Raw genomic sequence first — 22353 nt, forward strand, 5'->3', positions numbered from 1 at the left:
TTCACTCTTCTAAGCAGATCGATCCAGATGTTTGGTTCAAAACCTCGGTCCTTTTAAAACATGATCACCTTCCTTATGCTTTCCAGAGTGCCGCAACTGCACGCCTGCATAACTCACTGAAATTTAAGTCAGCATCAAAATAAAACATAAACATCTGTCTGAAAGCCTGTGTTAGTTATTAAAAGCTCATGTTCTGCCATAATAAAGGTTTCTAAATTTAACAGCCCTTGTAGGAGACAATATGCATGTCATTTGGGGTGTCCTGGAACTTATTGCAGAGAAGCTGAATCTGTCTTCTTGCATCTGTCTTCTGAGAAGAAGATATAAGACAAACCTTTCTGCCTGAAGTAACTTTTGCAGAAAGACAGTTTGAGGAACTGAGGCAAACAGTGGTGGTAGGTAATAGGTTTTACACCTAATAGGCAAAATAAAAACCAACGAATCGCCAGGTCCAGATGGTATCCACCTGAGAGTTCTCAAAGAACTCAAAGGTGAAATTACTGGTCTTTCAAGAAGAATATGTGACTTATCCCTAGTGTCAGCTTTCATATCTGAGGACTAGAAAGTAGCCAATGTAATACCAATTTTTGAAAAAGGGATCCAGGAGGAATTCTGGAAATTATAGGTTAGTTAATGTATTTTGCTGACGGACAGTGTTGTTAAAGATAAAATACCACTGTGTACGGAAGAAGGAACCTTGTTGAAGCAGAACAAACATGGCTGCTGCTAGGGGAAGTCCTGTCTCATAACCTACAGAGAGTGTCAGCAAGCATACTGATAGAGGTGATGTGGTTGATGCAGTGAGCTGGACTTCTAAAAAGCTTTCAGCGAAGTACCTTACAAAAAACTGAGTAAACTTAACAATCATGGAATGAGAGGTGAGGTATTGATCAGGAACTGGTTAAGTAACAGAAAGTAGAGCATAGGAGCAAATGATGATGATGGCAGGATGTAGAAAATGGAGCCCACCAAGGATTTATACAGGAATCTGTGCTTATTTTATTTTACTTTTTACTTCCCTGGATGTTGTTGTTTAGTCGTTTAGTCATGTCCGACTCTTCGTGACCCCATGGACCAGAGCACGCCAGGCACTCCTGTCTTCCACTGCCTCCCGCAGTTTGGTCAAACTCATGCTGGTAGCTTCGAGAACACTGTCCAACCATCTCGTCCTCTGTCGTCCCCTTCTCCTTGTGCCCTCCATCTTTCCCAACATCAGGGTCTTTTCCAGAGAGTCTTCTCTTCTCATGAGGTGGCCAAAGAATTGGAGCCTCAGCTTCAGGATCTGTCCTTCCAGTGAGCACTCAGGGCTGATTTCCTTAATAATGGATAGGTTTGATCTTCTTGCAGTCCATGGGACTCTCAAGAGTCTCCTCCAGCACCATCATTCAAAAGCATCACTTCTTTGGCGTTGCCGTGGCGAAGGGGCTTGAATAACTCAGTGAAGCTATGAGCTATGCCGTGTAGGGCCACCCAAGATGGACAGGTCATAGTGGAGAGTTTTGACCAAACGTGATCCACCTGGAGCAAGAACCAGCAAGCCACTCCAGTATCCCTGCCAAGAAAACTCCATGGACAAAGACAACATCCCAGGAAACTCCACCCAAATACATTATGAAAAGCAGTACTCTCACACATGCACCTCAACTTTTAACCGTATACATCTGTGAAACACATTCTTATTAAGTGGTCCACAAGTTAGTAGAAACCTTTGGAACTAGTCTTTGGTTTTCTGGAGAGGACCTGTGCTTTTTAACTTGTTCATAAATGATATAGAGTTAGGGATGAACAGTGAGGTAGCCAAGTTTGCTTATGATACAGAGCTGTTCAGGGTCATTAATAAGGGATTGCGAAGATCTCCTAAAATATATCTCCAAATTGAGCAAATTGACAGTTAAAATTGTTGGTTCAAGTTAAAAAATAGGTATATAGAAAGCATAATTCCCTGGATACCAAGATCTAAGTTGGAGGCAAGTACTCTTTGATGAGAGAACCCCAGCAGAGATTTAAAATCACAAAAAATGCACCAAAGTAAAGCATGGAGATATGGGCTATTAGACCTTTAAAATAAGCCCTTCCAAGTTCCTTCCAAAGCTTCCCACTTCCCCTAGCATAGAAAAGGACTACTCATTTTGTAAGCTAAAAATGGTTTACTTACACACTCTCCAAAGGTCAGGTTCATGTGCTTTACCATATAGCATTCAGAAAAGGTTGCACAGGCAATAAACGTTTAGTTGCAAAGCAGTGAAAGTCCCTAAATTATTGGTATAGGAGCTCAACAGAGGCTTATAATAGCCATGTGATCTGAGCTTCTGCAGCGAGCTCAGACTTCCTCACACAATGAGCTTCTCTGGTAGACTCAGTGGGAACAATGGTTGTCTACCTAGTTCAGGCATAGGCCATAGCTGTCAACGTTTCCCTTTTTTAAAGGGAAATTCCCTTATTCCAAATAGGATTCCTCGCAAGAAAAGGGAAAAGTTGACAGCTATGGCATAGGCAGACTTGGCCATCCAGATGTTTTGGGACTACAACTCCCATCATCCCTAACCACTGGTCCTGTTAGCTAGGGATGATGGGAGTTGTAGACTCAAAACATCTGGAGGGCTGAGTTTGCCTATGCCTGACCTGGTTCCTCCCAAGCTGAGCTAAGCCTGGCAGGATAGCTTGCAGTATGGTATTAACTCCTTCATGCAATTAAGTAGACTTAAGTAGGTTGGTTATATGAGGCTGGTTATCCCACAGAAATGGCTAATGTAGTTCAGGGTAAACAAGTGTAAAGTGCTTCAAATCAGGACAAATAATCTTAATTTCACATATGAATATGCTCACGGGGTCTAAACTGGTGGTGATTGACCAGGAGGAGCAAGTCTTTGAGGTTGCAGTAGATAGCTCGCCGAAAATGTCGACCCAGTTTTCAACAGCTGTGAAAAAGGCAAATTCAATCCTACAGATCATTTGGGAAAGGAGAATAAAACTGCAGATATAGTATCATTAAATCATGGTCACCTCCTGCAGTCTCCAGGAATCTGTATTCACATGTATACTATCGCCAAGCCTGGAGGTAGTATCCAGCCATCCTAACTAGTAGTGCTCATTGTTAGCCTTATCGTTCATGAAAATGTCCAAAGCCGTCCAAGTTGTGGGTTGGGACACTACAGCATATTGTGGTAGCAAATGCCATATTTTAATTATGTGCTCTGTCAATAAATCCTTCCTTATTCTCTGTTCTGAATCTCCCAACATTCAGCTTCATTGGGTGTGCCCTAGTATTACGAGAGGGAGGCAAGTTCCTTTCTGTCCACTATCTCCATCCCATGCTTAATTATATATACCTTTTGTCATGTTTGCCCCTTGCCTTTGCTCTAGCTCCTTAATCATTTAGCTTGCACTTTTCCAGCTCTGTGATATCCTTCTTGAGGTGCCGTGACCAGAACTCTGCACAGTATCCCAAGTGCAATCACACTGTAGATTTGTATCAATAAATGGATATTGGTGGCTCCTTTCCTAATGATTCCCAGCATGGAGTTTGCTTTTATGCTGCATTTGGTTGTTTTTGTCTGCCACTGTTGGGGCAATGGAGAGTTTAAAACAAAAAAAAAAAAAAGAAAAGAAAAAAGGAGCAGCAGGTAGGAAGGGGCAAGTCCTCATTTGAACAAACATCTCCCAGTGGACTTGATCTTGGCAATCCACAGGGGTAACTATGCATTCCTAGAGAGCCTGTGTGGTGTAGTGGTTAAGAGTGGTAGTCTCATAATCTGGTGAACCGGGTTCGCATCTCCGCTCCTCCACATGCAGCTGCTGGGTGATCTTGGGCCAGTCACACTTCTTTGAAGTCTCTCAGCCCCACTCACCTCACAGAGTGTTTGTTGTGGGGGAGGAAGGGAAAGGAGAATGTTAGCCGCTTTGAGGCTCCTTAAAGGGAGTGAAAGGCGGGATATCAAATCCAAACTCTTCTTCTTCTTGCCTTCTTCCAAAAATGGGAACTTGAGAGGATGGAAATTGTATTTAGCAAGTCTGTCGCATGGCTCCCACAGGAGGCAGTGATGGCCCAACTTGGATTAGGCAAATTCATGGAGAAAACTGTTGATGGGTACTAGCCATGATGGCTCTGCTCCGCTCCCATGATCAGAAAGAGAAATGCATCTGAATACCAGTTGCTGGAAGCCGTAGGTGAAAGTGCTATTGTGCTCATGTCTTGCTTGCAAGGCATCTGCTTGGACACTATGAGAACAAGATGGTAGACTAGGTGGGTCACTGGTCTGATCCAGTCGGGCTATTCTTACATTCTCAACATGCATGTTTTTAAATATGCAAATAGCAGCCTCCAGACAATGGGAATCAGAGAGTTGGATCCTAGCATCCCTTGTGTGGTCCTGCCAAAAAAAAAAGTGTGGTCCTGAAACTATTCGCTCACATCTCATGCAACCAATAGCTTCTGGCAGGTGATTTCCATTGGGACCATGGGCGTCTGTAGGGTTAATCTTTCTCTCCAGATCCTAAATCATGGGTAGGCAACCTAAGGCCCTTGGGCTGGATGCAGCCCAATCGCCTTCTAAATCTGGCCCATGGACGGTCCAGGAATCAGCGTGTTTTTACATGAGTAGAATGTGTCTTTATTTAAAATGCATCTCTGGGTTATTTGTGGGGCATAGGAATTCATTCTCCCCCCCCCAAAAAAAATAGGCCCCCCACAAGGTCTGAGTGACAGTGGACCAGCCCCCTGCTGAAAGTTTGCTGACCCCGGTCCTAAATGCTACAGGCATTAACTTGGTTGTGTGAATCATGTAACTCTGGGCATCAAACAAATGTGGACATGCTCTAACATCCTTTCGTGCAGCACCCTTGCTGTGTCCCCAACCTCCCTTGTGTGGAGCAAGAAAGGTCTGCAGGGCTTTTTGAAAACTTCTGCTTTCTTGAACATAGAACATCTCACATTGAGGACTCTGATATACCTTTCCCACTTAACATTGGGCACACCGCACCTTGGGAGTGGGGCTGCCATGCAATCCCCTGCTTTTGCCCTTGGATACAGAGTTTGAGAGTTCAGGCAAATACCTGAACACTCCTTATCTCTATAGCAGGCTGTTCATATGTTGCAGCAGGGGCAATGGAAACACATAGCGTGACAGTGCTGATCTGCAAAATATGCTTTCAGTCTTTAGAGCCAACACAGGAACAATTTGCCATAGAAGTGTCATTTGTAATTATTTGTATTCTGCACTCTCACTCCCATTTTGGCTTATAAGGTGTAGTTGTTTTCTACACACACATGCACACAATTAACAGCGTTTTAAATGTGCAAATATTAATAGGAAGCTTTCAGCACCAATTCTTAGATTTACACCTCAGGAAGTCACAACAACAACAATCCCACACATGATGCAATCAAATGTAGAAGTTTTATTGGAGATAAATACATGTTAATAGCTTTATTTCCCTTGAGCTTGTTGAAGTAGCAGTATATTTATAGTTTTTCCCCATAGTAGGTTGAGTAGAGTATGGCAATTAATCTTGGAAGAGATGAACAAACCCAACTGCATTATTTTTAAAGTATTTTGCTTATGAAAAAGAGCCAGGTATTAAACATATCTTTCAATACAAGCTTGCACTTTTAAACCAATCAACCTTGTCACCAAACTCGTGGCTAGTAGACCAATGTCTCCACATGGAATACCCTATCCCATCTTCCCTTCTCTCCCTCCAACAAAACACAACTGGCTGAACTCACAGACAGCTAGCTTCTTCAATTAAGTGGAAGCTAAACACTAGAATAAACTCCAGTTGGCCTCAAAAAGCTAAATGCTGGAAATTTGGTGATGGGTCTGTCACTTGCCTCATGATATACGCGCATATGGGCTGTTGAGTTAGCAGGAGAAAATGACATTGAAAATTTGACATTGAGGGAACAACTGGCAAGTTGTATTTTGTTAAATTTGTTTATTGATTTCTCAAAAAACAAATAACACTTATTTAAAAAGACAGGGTGGTGGTGACGTCATCTGCGCAACGGTCAGACTTACCCTCTCAATTTATTTGCTGATTATATTGCACTGATGATCTCTGATCCAGACTACTCACTGTCAGAGGCCAATTGCTGGGCTATCTCTGAACAAGTAGTTGTGTTTTAGTTTATCCTGTGAATTGTGATACATTCAAAGTGATCACAGGCTTTAAGATCTGCCCCCACCATGTAAGATATCTAGGAATTCTTGGGTAAAGCTTGATAAAAGTACTTTTTTACCATTACTAAAGATACTGTTAAAGACCGTAAGTAATAGGCCCAAGTTAAACCCATCATGAATGGTAAGAGCGTCATTGGTAAAAATGATGGTATTACAAAAATTGTTTTCATTTCAGACTATTCCTATATGTATATTGATCGAAACTCTTAAAATTATTGGTAAGGTTTGTCCATCGAGGCAAAAGACCTAAGATTGACAGAACACTTCCAGAAGTATAATGATGCGGCTCATCTACAAAATACAATTAGAATGATAATATGCAATACAAACCTATGCTTTTCAAAATACTCAGCCAACTAACAATTGGACAACATGATCATGTAAAATGGCTGTGGAAAACTGATTTAGCATAGAAAGTGAAGATGTGGATTGGAATAATTTATGGACCAAAAAACCCTTAGCATTAGTCTCAACTCATATATGAGTGATTACATTTAAGCTGTTACATAAATGGCATCTGACACCACTAACATGCAGCTATAGTAATAAATCATTAGCATACTTGTGTTTGTAAGCTTGCAATACAATTGGTACAATGTTCCACATGTGACTTATGTACATCCTTTTGGCAAAAGGTGTTCACAGGGTGGGTGGGGGGAAGCCACATCAAGGGGCAACATGCAGAATGCACATCAAGTTTAGGACTGTTAACCATTTCCAGGGAAGAACAGCTTAACTTCAATGGCAGCAATAAAACTACTAACACATTTGTAAAGCTGAGCAGGGTCTGGTATGGTTTCAAATTGGACAAGGGATCGTGTGTTGAGATTCCTGCATTGCAGGGGGTTAGACTAGGTCACCCTCGGAGATCCCTTCAAAATCTACTGTTCCACAGTTTTATACAAATGGTTAATAGATTCACTTTCCACTTGGTGGCACAGAAATGGAAGAGACTGGATCATTCACAGAATTCTGTGTGGAAGCAAGATGCACAGACAATTTCCCTTACTGGAAAAACGAACAAGGAGAGTACAAATACTGAGCAGCACAGAAGACATAGATGTCTGAAACTTGTCATCCTTTCATTGGGTTTTCAAAATGATAACCCTGATGACCGGCATCCACCTAATTCACTCAATGGACTCTGGCAGAATTTAATAAACTGATTTGTTCTGTGGGAATAAACGGAGGGAGGGAGGGAGGGAGGGAGGGAGGGAGGGATGGGAAACGAAGACATTTGTTGTATGTGTTTCTGTGTTATATACTGAAAATCAATAAAATTGACTTGAGAAAATAAGAAGACAACAACGCCGGTTAGCCCAAGGAGTCTGGCCTGTATGGCAGAGTCCCTGTAGGACTTAGCTCCGCCGACCCTTCCTCTTTGAGGCATGGCGTGGGTGATGATTGTGGGATGACGATGACAGTGCCAAATCTGGCTCCCTTCCCATGCTGTTTGCCTTTTCCGCTTTGCAGAGCAGCTCACTGTCCTCAGCACTGATGGGCCGTATGATGTGGCCAGGCTTGGTGACAATGTGAGGAGCTGTCAGACGCTGAAAAGCACGCTGGGTGTTCCAAGTGGGGCCCATGGGTGCTTGGATGCTGCGTTCAAATTGCTTGCTGTTCTCAAAGGGGAAGGGCAGCTGGCTCACCTGCAGTGTAGTGAAGAAGTAGTTTAATGGCACCCTGAAAGTGGAAGGCTAAGGAACAACACACAGCTAAGCAGGCACTTCCTGGGAATGAGGTGGCAAGTGCACAAAGCCACGGTGAGCTGCTTGCATTTTATTATTTTGTAGTTGCAACCTGCTCTGTCAACCTTCAGGCAGATAAAACAATCCTTATAAAAAATACCAAAAGAAAAGAATTGCTATCAGGTACATAGTACAGATGGATGCGGATGGCGCTGTGGGTTAAACCACAGAGCCTAGGACTTGCCGATTAGGTCGGCGGTTCAAATCCCCGCGACGGGGTCAGCTCCCGTTGCTTGGTCCCTGCTCCTGCCAACCTAGCAGTTTGAAAGCACGTCAAAGTGCAAGTAGATAAATAGGTACTGCTCTGGCAGGAAGGTAAATGGAGTTTCTGTGCACTGCTCTGGTTTCACCAGAAGCGGCTTAGTCATGCTAGCCACATGACCCGGAAGCTGTACACCAGTTCCCTCAGCCAATAAAGCGAGATGAGCGCTGCAACCCCAGAGTCAGTCATGACTGGACCTAATGGTCAGGGGTCCCTTTACCTTTACATAGTACAGGCAGTGACCATTTTCTGCACATTTGATTGTGGCCTGGCCACCGACATGCATGCTGCTTTTGGCCCCAGAACAGGGCAGAACAGGCTTCTGCGCAACTGCTGATGCGTGCGATAACCCAGAACACAACCCCCATGCAAACAGGGTGTTGCCTGTACATACCCAATCAAGCACATAGGAATTTGCCTTATAACAGGTTGGACTATTTATCCATCTGTCCCAGAACTGTCTACTTCTCAGAAATCCACGCAGACCTCTTTCCCATCACTTCATCCTTTTAAACTGGCGAGGCAGGGGATGGAAGCTGGGACTTTCTGCATGCAGAGCAGATGCTCTCCTGACTGAGCTATGGTCTTTCCTCAGTTAAATTCACAGAGTTTAATTACATTCCTGCATTGCAGGGAGTTGGACTAGACAACCCTTGAGGTCCCTTCCAACTATAATTAAGAAGAAGTTGAAGTCAATTCTAACATCTTAGAATTCTATGATTCTAAGAACATTTATACTGCATTTTCTTTTCCCCATATTGTTTCTGCAATATGAAAGCGTGAACGGCAGTCTCCCAGGCCTGAGTGATAAACTCACCTGATGCACCGCTGCTGAAATATTGCGCTTTTCACTCAGGATAACATTGGGCAGGTGCCTGTCTTTCCTTGGGGGCCCAGCTGCTGGTTTGATAAGGAACCTAGAGGGCAAAAAAGAAAAGGAAGAAGGGAGGTGAAGCAGGTGACAGCTGGCAGTGACAGACCACTAAGCTTCCGCCCAGAAACATACCGTCTCTTCTTCATCTTACTCGGCTGTAGTCCTGCGCCTCCCCACTCGCCCCATCCTGGAAGAACCAGATTGATAACTTTCGGTTTGCTGTTCTGCTCTGCCCGACGCTTTTCTTTCATAAAGTCGGCAACGACGTTGTCACTTGCAAAGGCCTCTCGGATCACCTGTCGCTGGTCTTTGCCCATCTCTAGCTGCAAGGGAGAAAAAGATCAGGAGGCAGGTGGACAAGGAGTCTCACAGGATTTCCAGACAATAGGTCTGAATGAATGAAATGAATGAAAGCTCATTCGAGGAGATTGCTGAATTCCTTCTGCTCACAGAGTCTGACTCAGTGCAGGGATTTGAAGCAGGAAGGAATTTCTCTGCCCAGAAGTCTGTCCAGGAGCGCTAGTGTTTGGATTTTAAAACACCTCCTTCCCTTTCCCAGCAGCATGTGACTCAGCTCGCTTGCAAGAATTCTCTGGAGCAGTTCGGTCCTCGAATACTTTCCTGTAGTACACAAGCTGTCTGCTTAAGACATGCTGGCATGATTCAAACTAAATGACAAAGCATGCTTTGTCACATTGCAGCCTACCCCAATGTGCCCCTCCCCCCAACACTGATGGACTCCAATTCCCATCATCCCCCAGTTAGCAAAACCAATGCTTACAGATAATGGGAGCCATAGTCAAACACCACCTGGAAGGCAGATCAGATAATAATACACTTGCATAACAAGAGACTCTTAATCTCAGGGTTGTGGGTTTGAGCCCCATGTTGGGCAAAAGTCCTGCATTGCAGGGGGTTGGACTAGATGACCCTCATGGTTCCTTCCATGGTTCCTTCCAACGATTCTATTAGCGTCAGTGTGCTGCTGCTGTCCCTTCCTCTCTCCCTTCTTTATGTGAAAGGAGGTTGAAATCACCTGCTTGTAAGCTCTGGACAGTTCCCTGTTAGATCTGCACTTGTGGAACAGAAATTTGTTTTATCTGCTGCTCATTAAAAAATAAACCAGAATATTGAAGACACCCAACCACAGTTCCTCTTAACAGGGAACTGTGATTAATTCAAAAGTGAAAGCATAATAATGTCCCTTTGGTTATACAGTGGAACCTCGGTTCCCGAATGCCTGCATTGTTGTATGTTTTGGTTCTCGAACACTGAAAGCCCAGAAGTAAATGCTTCCGTTTTTGAACGCTTTTCAGAACCCGAATGTGCAACACGGTTTCCGCTGAGTGGAAGCTCTTGAAACCAATGGGAAGCCGTGCCTCGGTTTTCGAAAAAGCAAATGGATTTCGTCTGAGAACCGAGGTACCATTCTATTATTAGTTACTCCTATTTAATGTCTAAGTTTCTCTAGGCACATAAATTGTACTAATGTTAATAGCCTAGTTTTTGGTTTTTTGTAATTGCTGTTGTTGATATTTAGGTGTTTTCACCAGGTTATTATTCTTAATACTCTATATGTATGTATATATGTATATGTATATATATATATATATATACACACACACACAATGTGTGTGCATTCAAATAAAAACATTTTTTAAAAAGGGGTAAAGTAGAACAGCCTCCTCTTATACATGTGGAGGAGTGCATGAGCCTCAGGTTTCTTCTTCTAACAACAAACTCTAATTTGCCATTCATTTCTGAATTGGGCCGGCCTGCTCTGAAAAAGCTAATCTGTGAAGGCAACGATTGGCTTTCTCATACAGTGAGACAGTTGGTCCTTTTAGCTCAGTGCTGGCTCTCCAATAACTCTAGGCAAATACGGCTTCTAGTTCTGCTACCCAAAGCCCTTCTACATGTGATTGAAGGGGAACCTGTGGACCTCCTGATGTTATTGGACTACAACTACCCTTAGCATAGTTGGCTATGCTAACTGGAGCTGATGGGTGTTGACTAATGACATCTGGAGGGCCACAGCCCCGCCCCATCCCTAATGTAAAGCATGCTCTCTCTTCCCTGATGCATTGGGATAAGGCTCCCTGCAGCTGGAAAACAAACCCGCCAAGGAGATTAAACCTTCTCCCTGACATACTAGCTTTCTCCCATTGGGGAGCTTTCAAAGATGAACGCTTCCCACGCCGTTAGCCTGAAGGGGCACAGTGCAAGTAAAGTGTTAGCACTTAGCTCTTCCGGATCCATGGAACCCCTGATTAGCCCCTCCTAATGGTGCTCACTGCTTTTGAATGATGGTGCTGGAGGAGACTCTTGAGAGTCCCATGGACTGCAAGAACATCAAACCTCTCCATTCTGAAGGAAATCAGCCCTGAGTGCTCACTGGAAGGACAGATCCTGAAGCTGAGGCTCCAATACTTTGGCCACCTCATGAGAAGAGAAGACTCCCTGGAAAAGACCCTGATGTTGGGAAAGATGAAGGGCACAAGGAGAAGGGGACGACAGAGGACGAGATGGCTGGACAGTGTTCTCGAAGCTACCAGCATGAGTTTGACCAAACTGCGGGAGGCAGTGGAAGACAGGAGTGCCTGGCGTGCTCTGGTCCATGGGGCCACGAAGAGTCGGACACGACTAAACGACTAAACAACAACAATGGTGCTCACCTCATCCTGTACAGCAGAAGGCAAAAACGGACACTGAATGGGACGAAGTGGCTGAGCCAGCACTGCCTTCAGATCAATCAGAGCCTTGCCCTTGGCTTTCTTCTTGGAGCTCTGGGTCTTGCCGCCCTTGGGCGATGACTCAGCTTCTGGAGGCTGCTGAAGTTCAGCACCGTTGACTTCTGGCATTCCGTTTTCCAGTGGGACTTCCTCTGTCTCTATGGCCTCTATATCCTCTAAGGTACGAAGCCGTTCCAGCTTCTCATTCAGGAGCGGCCCCTCTGGCACAGGGCTTGGAGGTGCTGGTAAAAGCACGTCCGTTGTCTTGGGCATCGCTTCCTCACCATTAAGACCTGAAGCAAGAACACGACGCAAATTAACGTAGAATCTGAAGAGCACTGCTGGATCAGACATCACTCTAGCCCAGCATCCTGCAGGGTAGGAAAACCAAGGCTCTCTCTGCGTTGCTGCTCTTAGCAACTGGTACTCAAGGGTACACTGCCTTGGAATGTGGATGCTCCATATTGCCATCATGGTTAATATCAGCAGACCCAAAATTTTCACTAATTAACTTTTTGGAATACATCACACACACACACACCCAGCAAGCCTACCCAGGCATATCGTTTTAATACACCCAATTTTATTTCTATTTATTCTGAGTTTTAAAATAAATGTTGACCTGCTTTTGCATTTGTCAGTATTTTTAAAAGAAATATTTCAGTTCGTTCCTTCTAAAACCGTGTGGAGATTTAAGCAGTCAAGTAAGCAGTATGCAAACTTCTGTCAACTAGCTAAATAAAATGATTGCTTCTTACAGCAGTCAAAATATACTTTTTTTCCCCCTGAAGGAAACACACGTAGCAAGCAAACACAAAATAATTCTGATTAATAAAAAAATTAGGAATGGATTTTATTTCAGCAGACAATGCTAAAAGACGTGGTGTAGTATTTTACATTAAACCTGCACTTGAACCCAAGCTAATCCAAAAAGACAATAAAGGGAGGATTCTAGTGGTACAAATCAAAGTCCAAGGAGAAAGGATAGTATTGGTGGGATATAAACACCAAATGAAAATAAATCAAAATTCTTTCAAAAATTGGAAACAGATCTTTTGGAGATTGCAGATGAGAAGGTAATACTAATGGGAGATCTGAACGGGGTATCATCATTAGAGATGGACAGAACAATTAGGAAAAAACACACCAAAGAAGGTAGGCTACCCAAAACTTTTTTTGATATGACAGAGGCTTTGAATTTAATAGATATCTGGAGAGTAAAACCTGTGTTTGATAAACAGTTCACATTTTTCACATGTACATGGCAGTAGTGCCAGACTGGATGCAGTTTGGATTTCAAAAGAATTAGAATCAAAAGTTTTAAAAATTGAAATAGATCCCAGAACATTGTTGGATCATAGTCCTATAATAATGGAAATTCTGAAAGAAAGTTAATCCGCCTTTAGATGGAGATTGAATGAGGATCTATTAGATGATAAAATCTTGTTAGAAAAGCCAAAAAAGGTTCTGGGAGATTACTTTGAATTAAATCTTAATAATGGAACCAGGCTGCAAACAGTATGGGACACTAACAAAGAAGTCATGAGGGGACTGTTTATGCAACAAAACTCAATTAAGAAAAAGGCAAGAGAAAACAAAAAGAAATTTTAGATGAAATTTCAGAGAAAGAAAAAGAATTAATAAAAAAACCAAATAAAACACGGTTAAACTGGCAATTAAACTATTACAAATTCAATACTCAATGTTGATTGATGAGGAAATGAGTTGAAAAACTAAAAGGATGAAACAAAAGTATTTTGAACATGCCAACAAGCCAGGGAAATTACTGGCATGGCAAATGAGGAAAAGTGAGCAAAAAAATTATATAAATAAGATAAAACATAATGGTAAGGTCACTGACAAACCAAAGGAAATAAGGGAAGACTTCATTAAGTACTTTACAGATCTTTACAAAAAAAGAATTGAAAAGAAGACACTGATGGAAGAATATATAAAAAGCAGCACTCTCCCAAAAATAAAAGATGTAAAACGGATACTATTAAATGGTGAAATAACATCGCAGGAAATATTAGATGCAATAAATCAAGCAAAGACAGACAAATCCCCAGGACCAGATGGAATTTCAGCAAAGTATTATAAAAAATTAAATGAACAGCTTGTGATTCCCTTAAAATATATGATGAATGAGATTTTAAAAACAGGGGAAGTCCCAGAAACATGGAAAGAGGCCTATATAACATTAACACCAAAACAAGATTCAGATATAACATTAGTAAAAAATTATAGGCCCATCTCACTATTAAACAACAATTACAAACTGTTTGTATATATCCTTGCTAACAGAATGAAAAGTTCTTTGGAGGAACATTTACATCAAGACCAAGCAGGATTTCTTCCAGGTAGACAAATGAAAGATATTATCAGAAACATTTTAAACATAATTGAATACCTGGAAGTGCAAAATGAAAAACAAGCAGCATTGAAGTTTATAAATGCAGAAAATGCATTTGATAATGTTTCTTGGGACTTCATGAAAAAGTTCTTGAAAAAATGGAATTTGGAGTAAAATTTAGCAAGGGAATAGCTATTCAGAACAGAATGCAAAATTGATTATTAACCAGGTGATAACAAACCAATGTAAAATACATAAAGGAACTAGACAAGAATGTCCATTATCACCGCTTTTGTTAATTCTGGTCCTGGAGGTTCTGGCAAGGAATATTAGAATGGATAAAGAAGTAGCAGGAATAAGAATAAAGAAAAATGAACATAAATTGAAAGCCTTCGTGGACGATTTGGTTATTACTGTAGAAGATCCAAAGAATTCTCTCCCTAGAGTAATAGAAAAAAATTCAAAAGTTTGGACAAGTGGCAGGTTTTAAACTTAATAAAAACAAAACCAAACTGTTAGCTAACCCAGAAATATTACCTCAGGTTAAGAACTTTGCTTCAGGATGAGAAGAGAAATCATGCAGTGGCGGTGCGGCGGCAGCAGGAGGCCCCATTAGCTAAAGTGGTGCTTCAGGTTAAGAACAGTTTCAGGTTAAGAACAGACCTCCAGAACGAATTAAGTTCTTAACCCGAGGTACCACTGTATTTACAAAGACAATTATGAAAAAAATTTGGAATGAAATAAAAAGGAATTTGGAAATATGGAATAGGATGAACCTCTCTTTTTTAGGACGAATTGCTGCAATAAAAATGAATGTATTGCCAAAAATGCTGTTCCTTTTTCAGACAATACCGATAATAAGTAATAATGCTTGCTTCAAAAAATGGCAGCAAGATATTTCAAAATTTATCTGGAATGGGAAAAGGCCAAGAATAAAGCACAAAATACCTGCAGACTTACAACAGTGAAGAGACTTTTCTCTTCCAGATTTTAAAATTTACTATGAAGCAGCATGCCTTATTTGGATTTGGGATTGGATTAAATTGGAAAAAGAGGAGGCAATAGACTTAGAAGGACACGACAAAAGATTCGGTTGGCATTCATATCTGTGGTATGGAAAAGCAAAGGTACACAAAGGATTCCACAATCACATAATTAGAAAGTCCCTGATAAGGGTATGGGAAGAATACAAAGAATTACTGGAATCCAAAACCCCGTGGTGGTTGTCACCTATTGAAGCATTATCATTTAAAATGTTAACAATGAAAGGAATATGGCCAACATATAGAGATTTATTAGTAGAACAAAAAGGAAAGTGGAAATTGAAAGATTACGATGAGATAAAGTAACACCTTCAGAGTTGGTTGCATTATAGGCATTAAATGAAATCTTCACGGAAGACAACAAGAGAGGATTCACTTACACAGTTTCCAAATTCCAAAAGGATATCATAGATGATAATTCTAAATTGTTAAAGGAGGCGTATAATATTCTGTTGGAATGGGAAAGACGAAGTGGGCACAGAACATAGGTCATAACATACAATTTGAGGATTGGATAAGGCTTTGGAAAGTGAACTTGAAATTTACGGATTGTATATTGTTGAAAGAGGATTATATGAAAATGATGTCCAGGTGGTACTTTACACCATTAAAACTGGCCAAAATGTACAAAACAGAACAAAAGAACTTTCGGGGATGTAAAGAAGGGGAAAGTACGTTTTATCACATGTGGTGGGATTGTAAGATTATTTTTTAAAATTGGGCAATGATATATAATGAATTGAAAAAAATGTTTAAAATAACCTTTGTGAAAAAACCAGAAGTCTTTTTGTTAGGTATTCTAGGACAAGAAATGCCAAAGAAAAATCGGACATTATTCATGTACGCTACCTACAGGAGCAAGAATCCTAATAGCAGAGAACTGGAAGACTGGAGAAATATCACATAAAGAACAATGGCAAGAAAAACTGATGAACTATGCAGAACTGGCAAAATTAACAGCCAAACTGCGTGAAAAGAACAATAGTGACTTTTGAAAAGAATGGGAACACTTTACAACATACTTGCAGAAACAAGAAAAAAACATGGACTCGTTAGCAGGATTTAAAGAAACATTCACAACTTTATTTACAGATAACAAGAAATATAATTAGTGATAACAGAACAGTAATGTATAAACAGAATGTAACAAACCAGAAGTAGAAGTTGGGAGAAGTCAACAGGGAAGGGGAAAACTAGAAAATGGATGTTAAATGATGATATTGTATAATTGTTATGAGAAAAGAAAATTAATAATAATAATAATAATAATTAAAAAAATGTATCCTGAATATACAGCCTATTGTTTTCACTGGATGACCCTGCCCTGGTATTATACAAGGAATAAAAGCACCTTGTCTGTTCATTTTCCCCACACCATGCATTGTTTTATGGCCCTGGCCCTGCTGACCTGCAACAAAGTCTTGCAGCAAAGTCTCCTCCTTGGTTGCAGGTGGCTCCATCTCTTCGTCACTCTCTTCGCTGTCTTCTGGTTCAGCTGGAAGATCCTCCTTGGGCTTTGCGTGGGGCCGTCCCAACATCCAGGGGTTGTCTGGATCCAGCCCAGCAGGCCTCTCATTGACAACACTTGGCACGAGATCCCCCTCTGCATCAGTGTCGTTGCCACCTTCCTCGCTATCGGATGCTGGGCGTACTTTCTGGGTCAGTTCTTTGTTCCGGGCCAGCTGCTCCTGCATGGCTTGCCTAGCCTAGAAGGGCAGGCAGGCAATAGCATTTACTTGCAGACCTTAGGCTTACAAAAGCTATTCTTTGCTTCTTCACTAGAACCACCCCAGGTCCATCCAACTCCCAAAGCCAGATGCAAAGAGTAGAGCCTCTGAATAGGGTTGCCATACGTCTGGAATTTCCCGGACATATCCAGAATACTGCAGTTGAAAGTAGTGTCCAGGTGGAAATCAGCAACATGTCTGGGAAAATCTGGACGTATGGTAACTCATGTCAGCAGTGTCGTTTTTGCCTATTTTCCATAAAATAGCTAAAAAAATGTCTGTCACACACACACACACAGCTCAAAAACTCTGGCAAAAAACCAACCAGCCAAAATCTCAACAACTTTTGTGTCTGGATTTTCACTTTTTGAAATATGACAACTCTACCTTTGAAGGTGGTGCCATATGCAAAATGGAGGCTTAGGGGGAGGAGACAGTTATCTGCTGCATCCCCAAAGTCAACATGGATACTGGGATGGTTTGCATAGACAAACCTGTTTCTGTATTATTTCAGATAAGAGCTTGAATGGTCTGATGCTGGAGGATTCATTTTGACACAGCTGTAGTTAAACAATCCGAAGTGAGAAACCCTTGCTGATCTACTGCAAATTGTCCAACAATCTACCAGTAGATTGTGGATCTATCTTTGGCCCTCCCCTGACTTACAGTATCCTGTATTTTCAGCCACAAGGGGACCAGCAAAACATACACCCCTCTAATAACCACCCAGGAAGCAAGTAAAATATTTAACAGCCCAACTTACAATAATTCACTACTATTTCCTCCCCCTCCCAAGTAAGAATTTCAAACAATACTCTCCAGAGAAAGTCAATTTCCCAGGAGAAAGGGTATGAATTGCAACAGGCCAGAAAATGTTTTGCCATCTGTTTTTGGCTTTGGATGTAAATCCACCCAATGGCGGGAAGGCAAGCGGACAAAAGAAAGGCCTTTTATCACCCACTTGCAAATGTTGTTAAAGGTGCTCTAAAAACCACTTCTATGGGGAAAGCCTGATATTTTCAGCCAACCCTTTTCTGGAAGGTACGTTTCAGCTCGATCAAATCTCTCAAGCACCTGCCTTGGTTTAATTACATGTTAAGAGTGGGTTTTGGCTGATAAAGCCTCCTCGCTCCACACGTCTCTCACCTCTAGGTTGTACTTTGCCATGAGGACTGTAGATTTGGCCCACTTGCCCTTGTTCTGGTGTTTCAGGCTCATCCTCTCCTGCACAAAGAAATAAGGCAAAATGTCACGATGGTGGAGTACAGTAAGAGAGCGCCCTCCACTAGGCAGAGGGGCCTCATCTCGGTACCACAGGAAGAAGGCTGCACTCACCTCAATACGCGCTTTCTCAATTTTAGCTAGCTCTTCTAGAGCTGCCTCAGGGTTAGTTTTCTGCAACGTCTCGAATTCTTTCAGCACCTTGCGTTTCCTGCTCTTCCTAAGCATCCTGTGATACCTTCAGGAAGAGGAAGATAGGAATGTCAGAGGCTTGAATAGCCAGGCCAGAGGGAAAGGACACACAGCTAACTGACATCACTGCCAACTCCTGATTCAAGGGAGGCAACAGAGCTTGTGTGTAGAACCTGTTTGCCCTGGCCATTGGCAATGCTTGTTGAGGCTGATGGGAATTGTAGTTCAGCAACATCTGGAGGGCCAGAGGCTGCAGCAGAGAGTCAGTGAAGTGGTTAGAGAAGGGACAAGAAAACTGTGACTCTAAATGTTGCTGCCCTCCCCTCAGCTTCAGCCAGTACAACCAATGGCCAGGGATGGTAGGGGTTGGAATCCAGCAACTTATTGAGGGCTACTAGTTCCCCACCCCTTGTGTGGAATATCAGCCTAAGGCCAGAAAGTCTGTTTCAAATCCCTGCTAGCTGTTAAGCTCAATGGGTCACCCTTATTGAGTCAATGTCTCTGCCTTACCCACCTCACAGGATAAAGATAAAATGGGCATGGAAATGTTGAGAGAGGGGGGGAGAGCAATGTACACCATCTTATCAAGAGATCATTGCAAGAAAAGTGTAAAAAATAAACAAACAGAGCCCACACCTGTTGGGGAACAGAGAAACCGCACATGGGGCTGCATGTTTTCATTTTGCGTGCACAGGGATTTGAATCTGTTTTAGAATTCCTCATTCTAACATACTCCAAATGTTATTTATTATTTAATTATTTTTAAAATTACATTTATGTCTTGCCCTTCCCTCCCAAAGGAGCCCAGTGTAGCAAGTCGCAATATGCCTAGTCCTTTGTGGGCTGCAAGGAACTATGCAGAAACTGAACAGGGCTCATCCACAAAAGTGAGAAGAGGACTTTTCCCACCCAGCCTCATTTCTTTTCGGCAGCCAACTTAAAAGGGTGAAGGTGGGTTGGATGGCTGTTCACAAATTTTCTCCAACTTAAGTCAGCTGATCAGCACTTACAGCAATGTCTGCTTTGGGCAGGGATCAGTTGAACTAAGGAGTTTCTTCAAGAACTCTGTAGTGCAGCCAATCCCTGCAAGCCTTGCTGTCGCGACCAATCCTCTGATCAGCACATCAAGCCTTTCTTGGAACAGAAACAACTGGGAGCATACTGTGCAGCTTCCCAATTGTTCTTTCACACCCATGTCTTTACCTGCGCCCACATCCAATGTAAAATTTGATATCAGGCACGGAGCAGGTAACTGTGCTTGCAGGGGAAGGGGAGGAACGACAGTTTTGTGGTCCGCTATCAGAACTAATAGGACTGTAGGTTGCCAGCCGCTGCTCTACGACAATTGCTTACCTTTTGCTCTTGATCTTCCGCTGACGTCGTGCCTTAGCCTCGTAGTAGGACTGCAGGACTCGAGCCTTCTGGCGCTGCATACGTCGCAACTGTGCCTGGAAATGCGCACAAATGCAGAGGAGGGCTGACTGTAAAAGCTTACAAAGCAAGGCAGTGTGGGATCCAGGAGGGAGGGAGAGATGGAGAATGGGACAGAAACAGCCAGATCTAGACTCACCTCCTCCAGACTCATGGCCTGCAGCGAGGACTTCTCCTGTGGCGTCAGGAGTGGGTCCTTCACTGGCTGCTTTCCTCTGTGCAGAATATCAAAGATTTCTTGCTCCAGGGGTGTTCGTGCCTTAGAGTGGGTGAGACGTCGGAAGGATGAACACAGAGAGGTAAGTTTCAGCTTACTCTAAAGACTAGTCCAACAAGGTTGCAAAAGGTCACTAACAAAACAGGGGACTCTCACCCCCCGACCTCACAATACTTTATTTGCCAGTCTGATTTTACGTGAAGGGATGCTACCTCTTTCCTTTGCAGACTATGCTTGTCATTGCTGCCTCTGGAGACTATCTGGAAGCTTGAGGCAACATAGGAACTAACAAAGTTATGAGTATGTTAAACAGATGCTTTCCCATATTCACTGGCTCCAAGTTAGTTCCAAGGCTTGGCTGGTTTTGACATTTCAAGCCCTTCATGGCTTAGGGCTGCAGTATCTGAAGGATTGCTTCATCTCACTGTGTACCCACAAGCGCCCCGAGATTATCATTGGGGGGCCTTTTCTGGAAACCTCTGCCAGCAAAGTTATGGTGAGAAGACCACCAGTAAAAGGGACTTCTCTGCAGTGGCCCCGGGTTGCATAAGACCCTCCGCAAGAGGGGATTGCTTGAACTCTAATGTTGTTTTAGAACCAGGCAAAGCCTTTAAAAGGGGGGGGGGGGGGCACAGGCATTCAAACTCTGTTTACCCCTGAAATGTTTTAGCTTGTGATTAGATGCTGTCGTTATGGTTTTAGCTTTTCTCTGTCCCTATGAAGACTGTTGTAATACTACTTTTTAGAATTTATTTCCTATTTTATTGTTTCACTGCTTTTATCGTACCAAAAGCATGTTAGTTATTGGCCGAGCAAAAACCCATAGCAGGCAGATAGATAGCTAGATAAATACATACATACATACATACATACATACATACATAAACAAACAAACAAATAAAAGAACATATTATTATTTATTTGTTACATTTATACTGCACCCCTACTGAAGAACTCATGAATAATTTCTACACAACCCTCCTTTTCAAAAAGGGAGAATACCACACCTTTCAGAGTCTTTAGTAAGGATAGGTTTTAGTTCCAATACAGACAGGAAGTTTTAAGAATGAGTGCTCTCCAAACATGATGAGAGGGAGGGCTGCCTTGGCTGAAGTGGCAAAGCTGTATAAAAGAACAGGCTCATGGAGACCAAATAGTATGATAGAGGCAGGAAGAGCAGTTAAAGCAACAGAGCTTGAATGGGCACAGAAACAGAGGGAAGTGGTTGGTTGCTACCTTTTCCTTTTCTGTTGCACTTCCCAGTTTTCAAAGTGCCACATCATCTTAAGTAAAATGTAAACACTTATAAAACTTTCAGAACGGTACTTTTCTTCCAGAAAATGCACCTGTGGCTAAATTCTCTAGATTTTTCTTCAGCTGTCTTTTAAAAGTAACTCAGAGGTATGGAAAAAGATTAGCTGGAACTGGATAGCCCATATAAGATAGCGTTACCACATAATTGCCATATATTATTTCTAGCAACAACAAAAAAGAAGAAAATTCCAAAGCCTGCATCAATAAATTACAGTTATTAGACCTTTGTTGATTTTTTTTTCCCTACTCAGTACCACTACTGGGCAAATTGTATTCTTAAACTTCAGGTTAAAGATATTGATGCAAATTTCTCCATGACAGATGCTTATAAAACCTGCTCCCCAATTTATCTTGATTTGTCCACTGACTGCTTCAAGGGTTGTGCCAAATATAGGGATAATGTGACTGTTCCCAAATATTGGCTGATCTTCTCTAGGACCAAATTTAATTGCCTTAACTGCCTATTGGGGTTTTCTTACAATGAACAATTCTGCCCTCCGTGGGGATGGAGCGATATAAATCCTAATAGGTATTCTTTTTGTAATTTTTAAAAGAGATGAGCAAAGCAGATTTATTCCTGTCTGACTAAAATATCCAGAAAGGCCTTTTGAGTGTTATTTAGCTTGCTTATTGGCTGATATGAATAAAACAGTAACAGAAACAGTTCATAGATATTCATTTCCCACAACAAACCTTCATGAAAATATTCTGACAGTTAAGTGTTGTATGGGCTGTTTTTCTTTTCCCTGTTTCATATACACCTGTGAACCATATCAAATTTTATGCTAGAAGTTATATGGTTTGGGGGTTTCCTTTGTTTTTGAATGGGTCTATAACTGCATAGTAACATTGGATTGCCAAACAACTTACATGGTATTAATCTGCACAATAAAACAGGTAAGTGTCTCTCTAATTCTCTTTCTTTTCAGAGGAAGAACTGAGAAAGCAACTTGGTAAATTCTGCTCAAATAGGAGATTAGAGCTATGAAGTTGAATAGCTAAGTCAGAATTCCGTCTACCAGACCACAAGCTACAGAAGCCACAGTAGATGATTGGCACA

General features: G+C 42.0%; 1 protein-coding gene across 1 annotated transcript in view; it reads right to left on the reverse strand.

Moving 5' to 3' along the window:
- Positions 1–5377: 5377 nt before the first annotated feature.
- The window catches only part of UTP14A (UTP14A small subunit processome component), a 20411-nt gene continuing 3435 nt past the window's right edge, over positions 5378–22353 (reverse strand). The window contains exons 5-13 of the mRNA XM_083595951.1: positions 19902–20021; positions 19685–19779; positions 18254–18377; positions 18065–18142; positions 16600–16897; positions 11739–12088; positions 9196–9386; positions 9007–9106; positions 5378–7828 (exon numbers count right to left, since the gene is read on the reverse strand). Coding sequence (XP_083452077.1) covers positions 7538–7828; positions 9007–9106; positions 9196–9386; positions 11739–12088; positions 16600–16897; positions 18065–18142; positions 18254–18377; positions 19685–19779; positions 19902–20021 — 1647 coding nt within the window. The 3' untranslated portion in view covers positions 5378–7537. The remainder of the gene's footprint in view (positions 7829–9006; positions 9107–9195; positions 9387–11738; positions 12089–16599; positions 16898–18064; positions 18143–18253; positions 18378–19684; positions 19780–19901; positions 20022–22353) is intronic.

The sequence above is a fragment of the Podarcis filfolensis genome, assembly GCF_964270895.1.
Source record: "Podarcis filfolensis genome assembly, chromosome: Z".
Classification (NCBI taxonomy): domain Eukaryota; kingdom Metazoa; phylum Chordata; class Lepidosauria; order Squamata; family Lacertidae; genus Podarcis; species Podarcis filfolensis.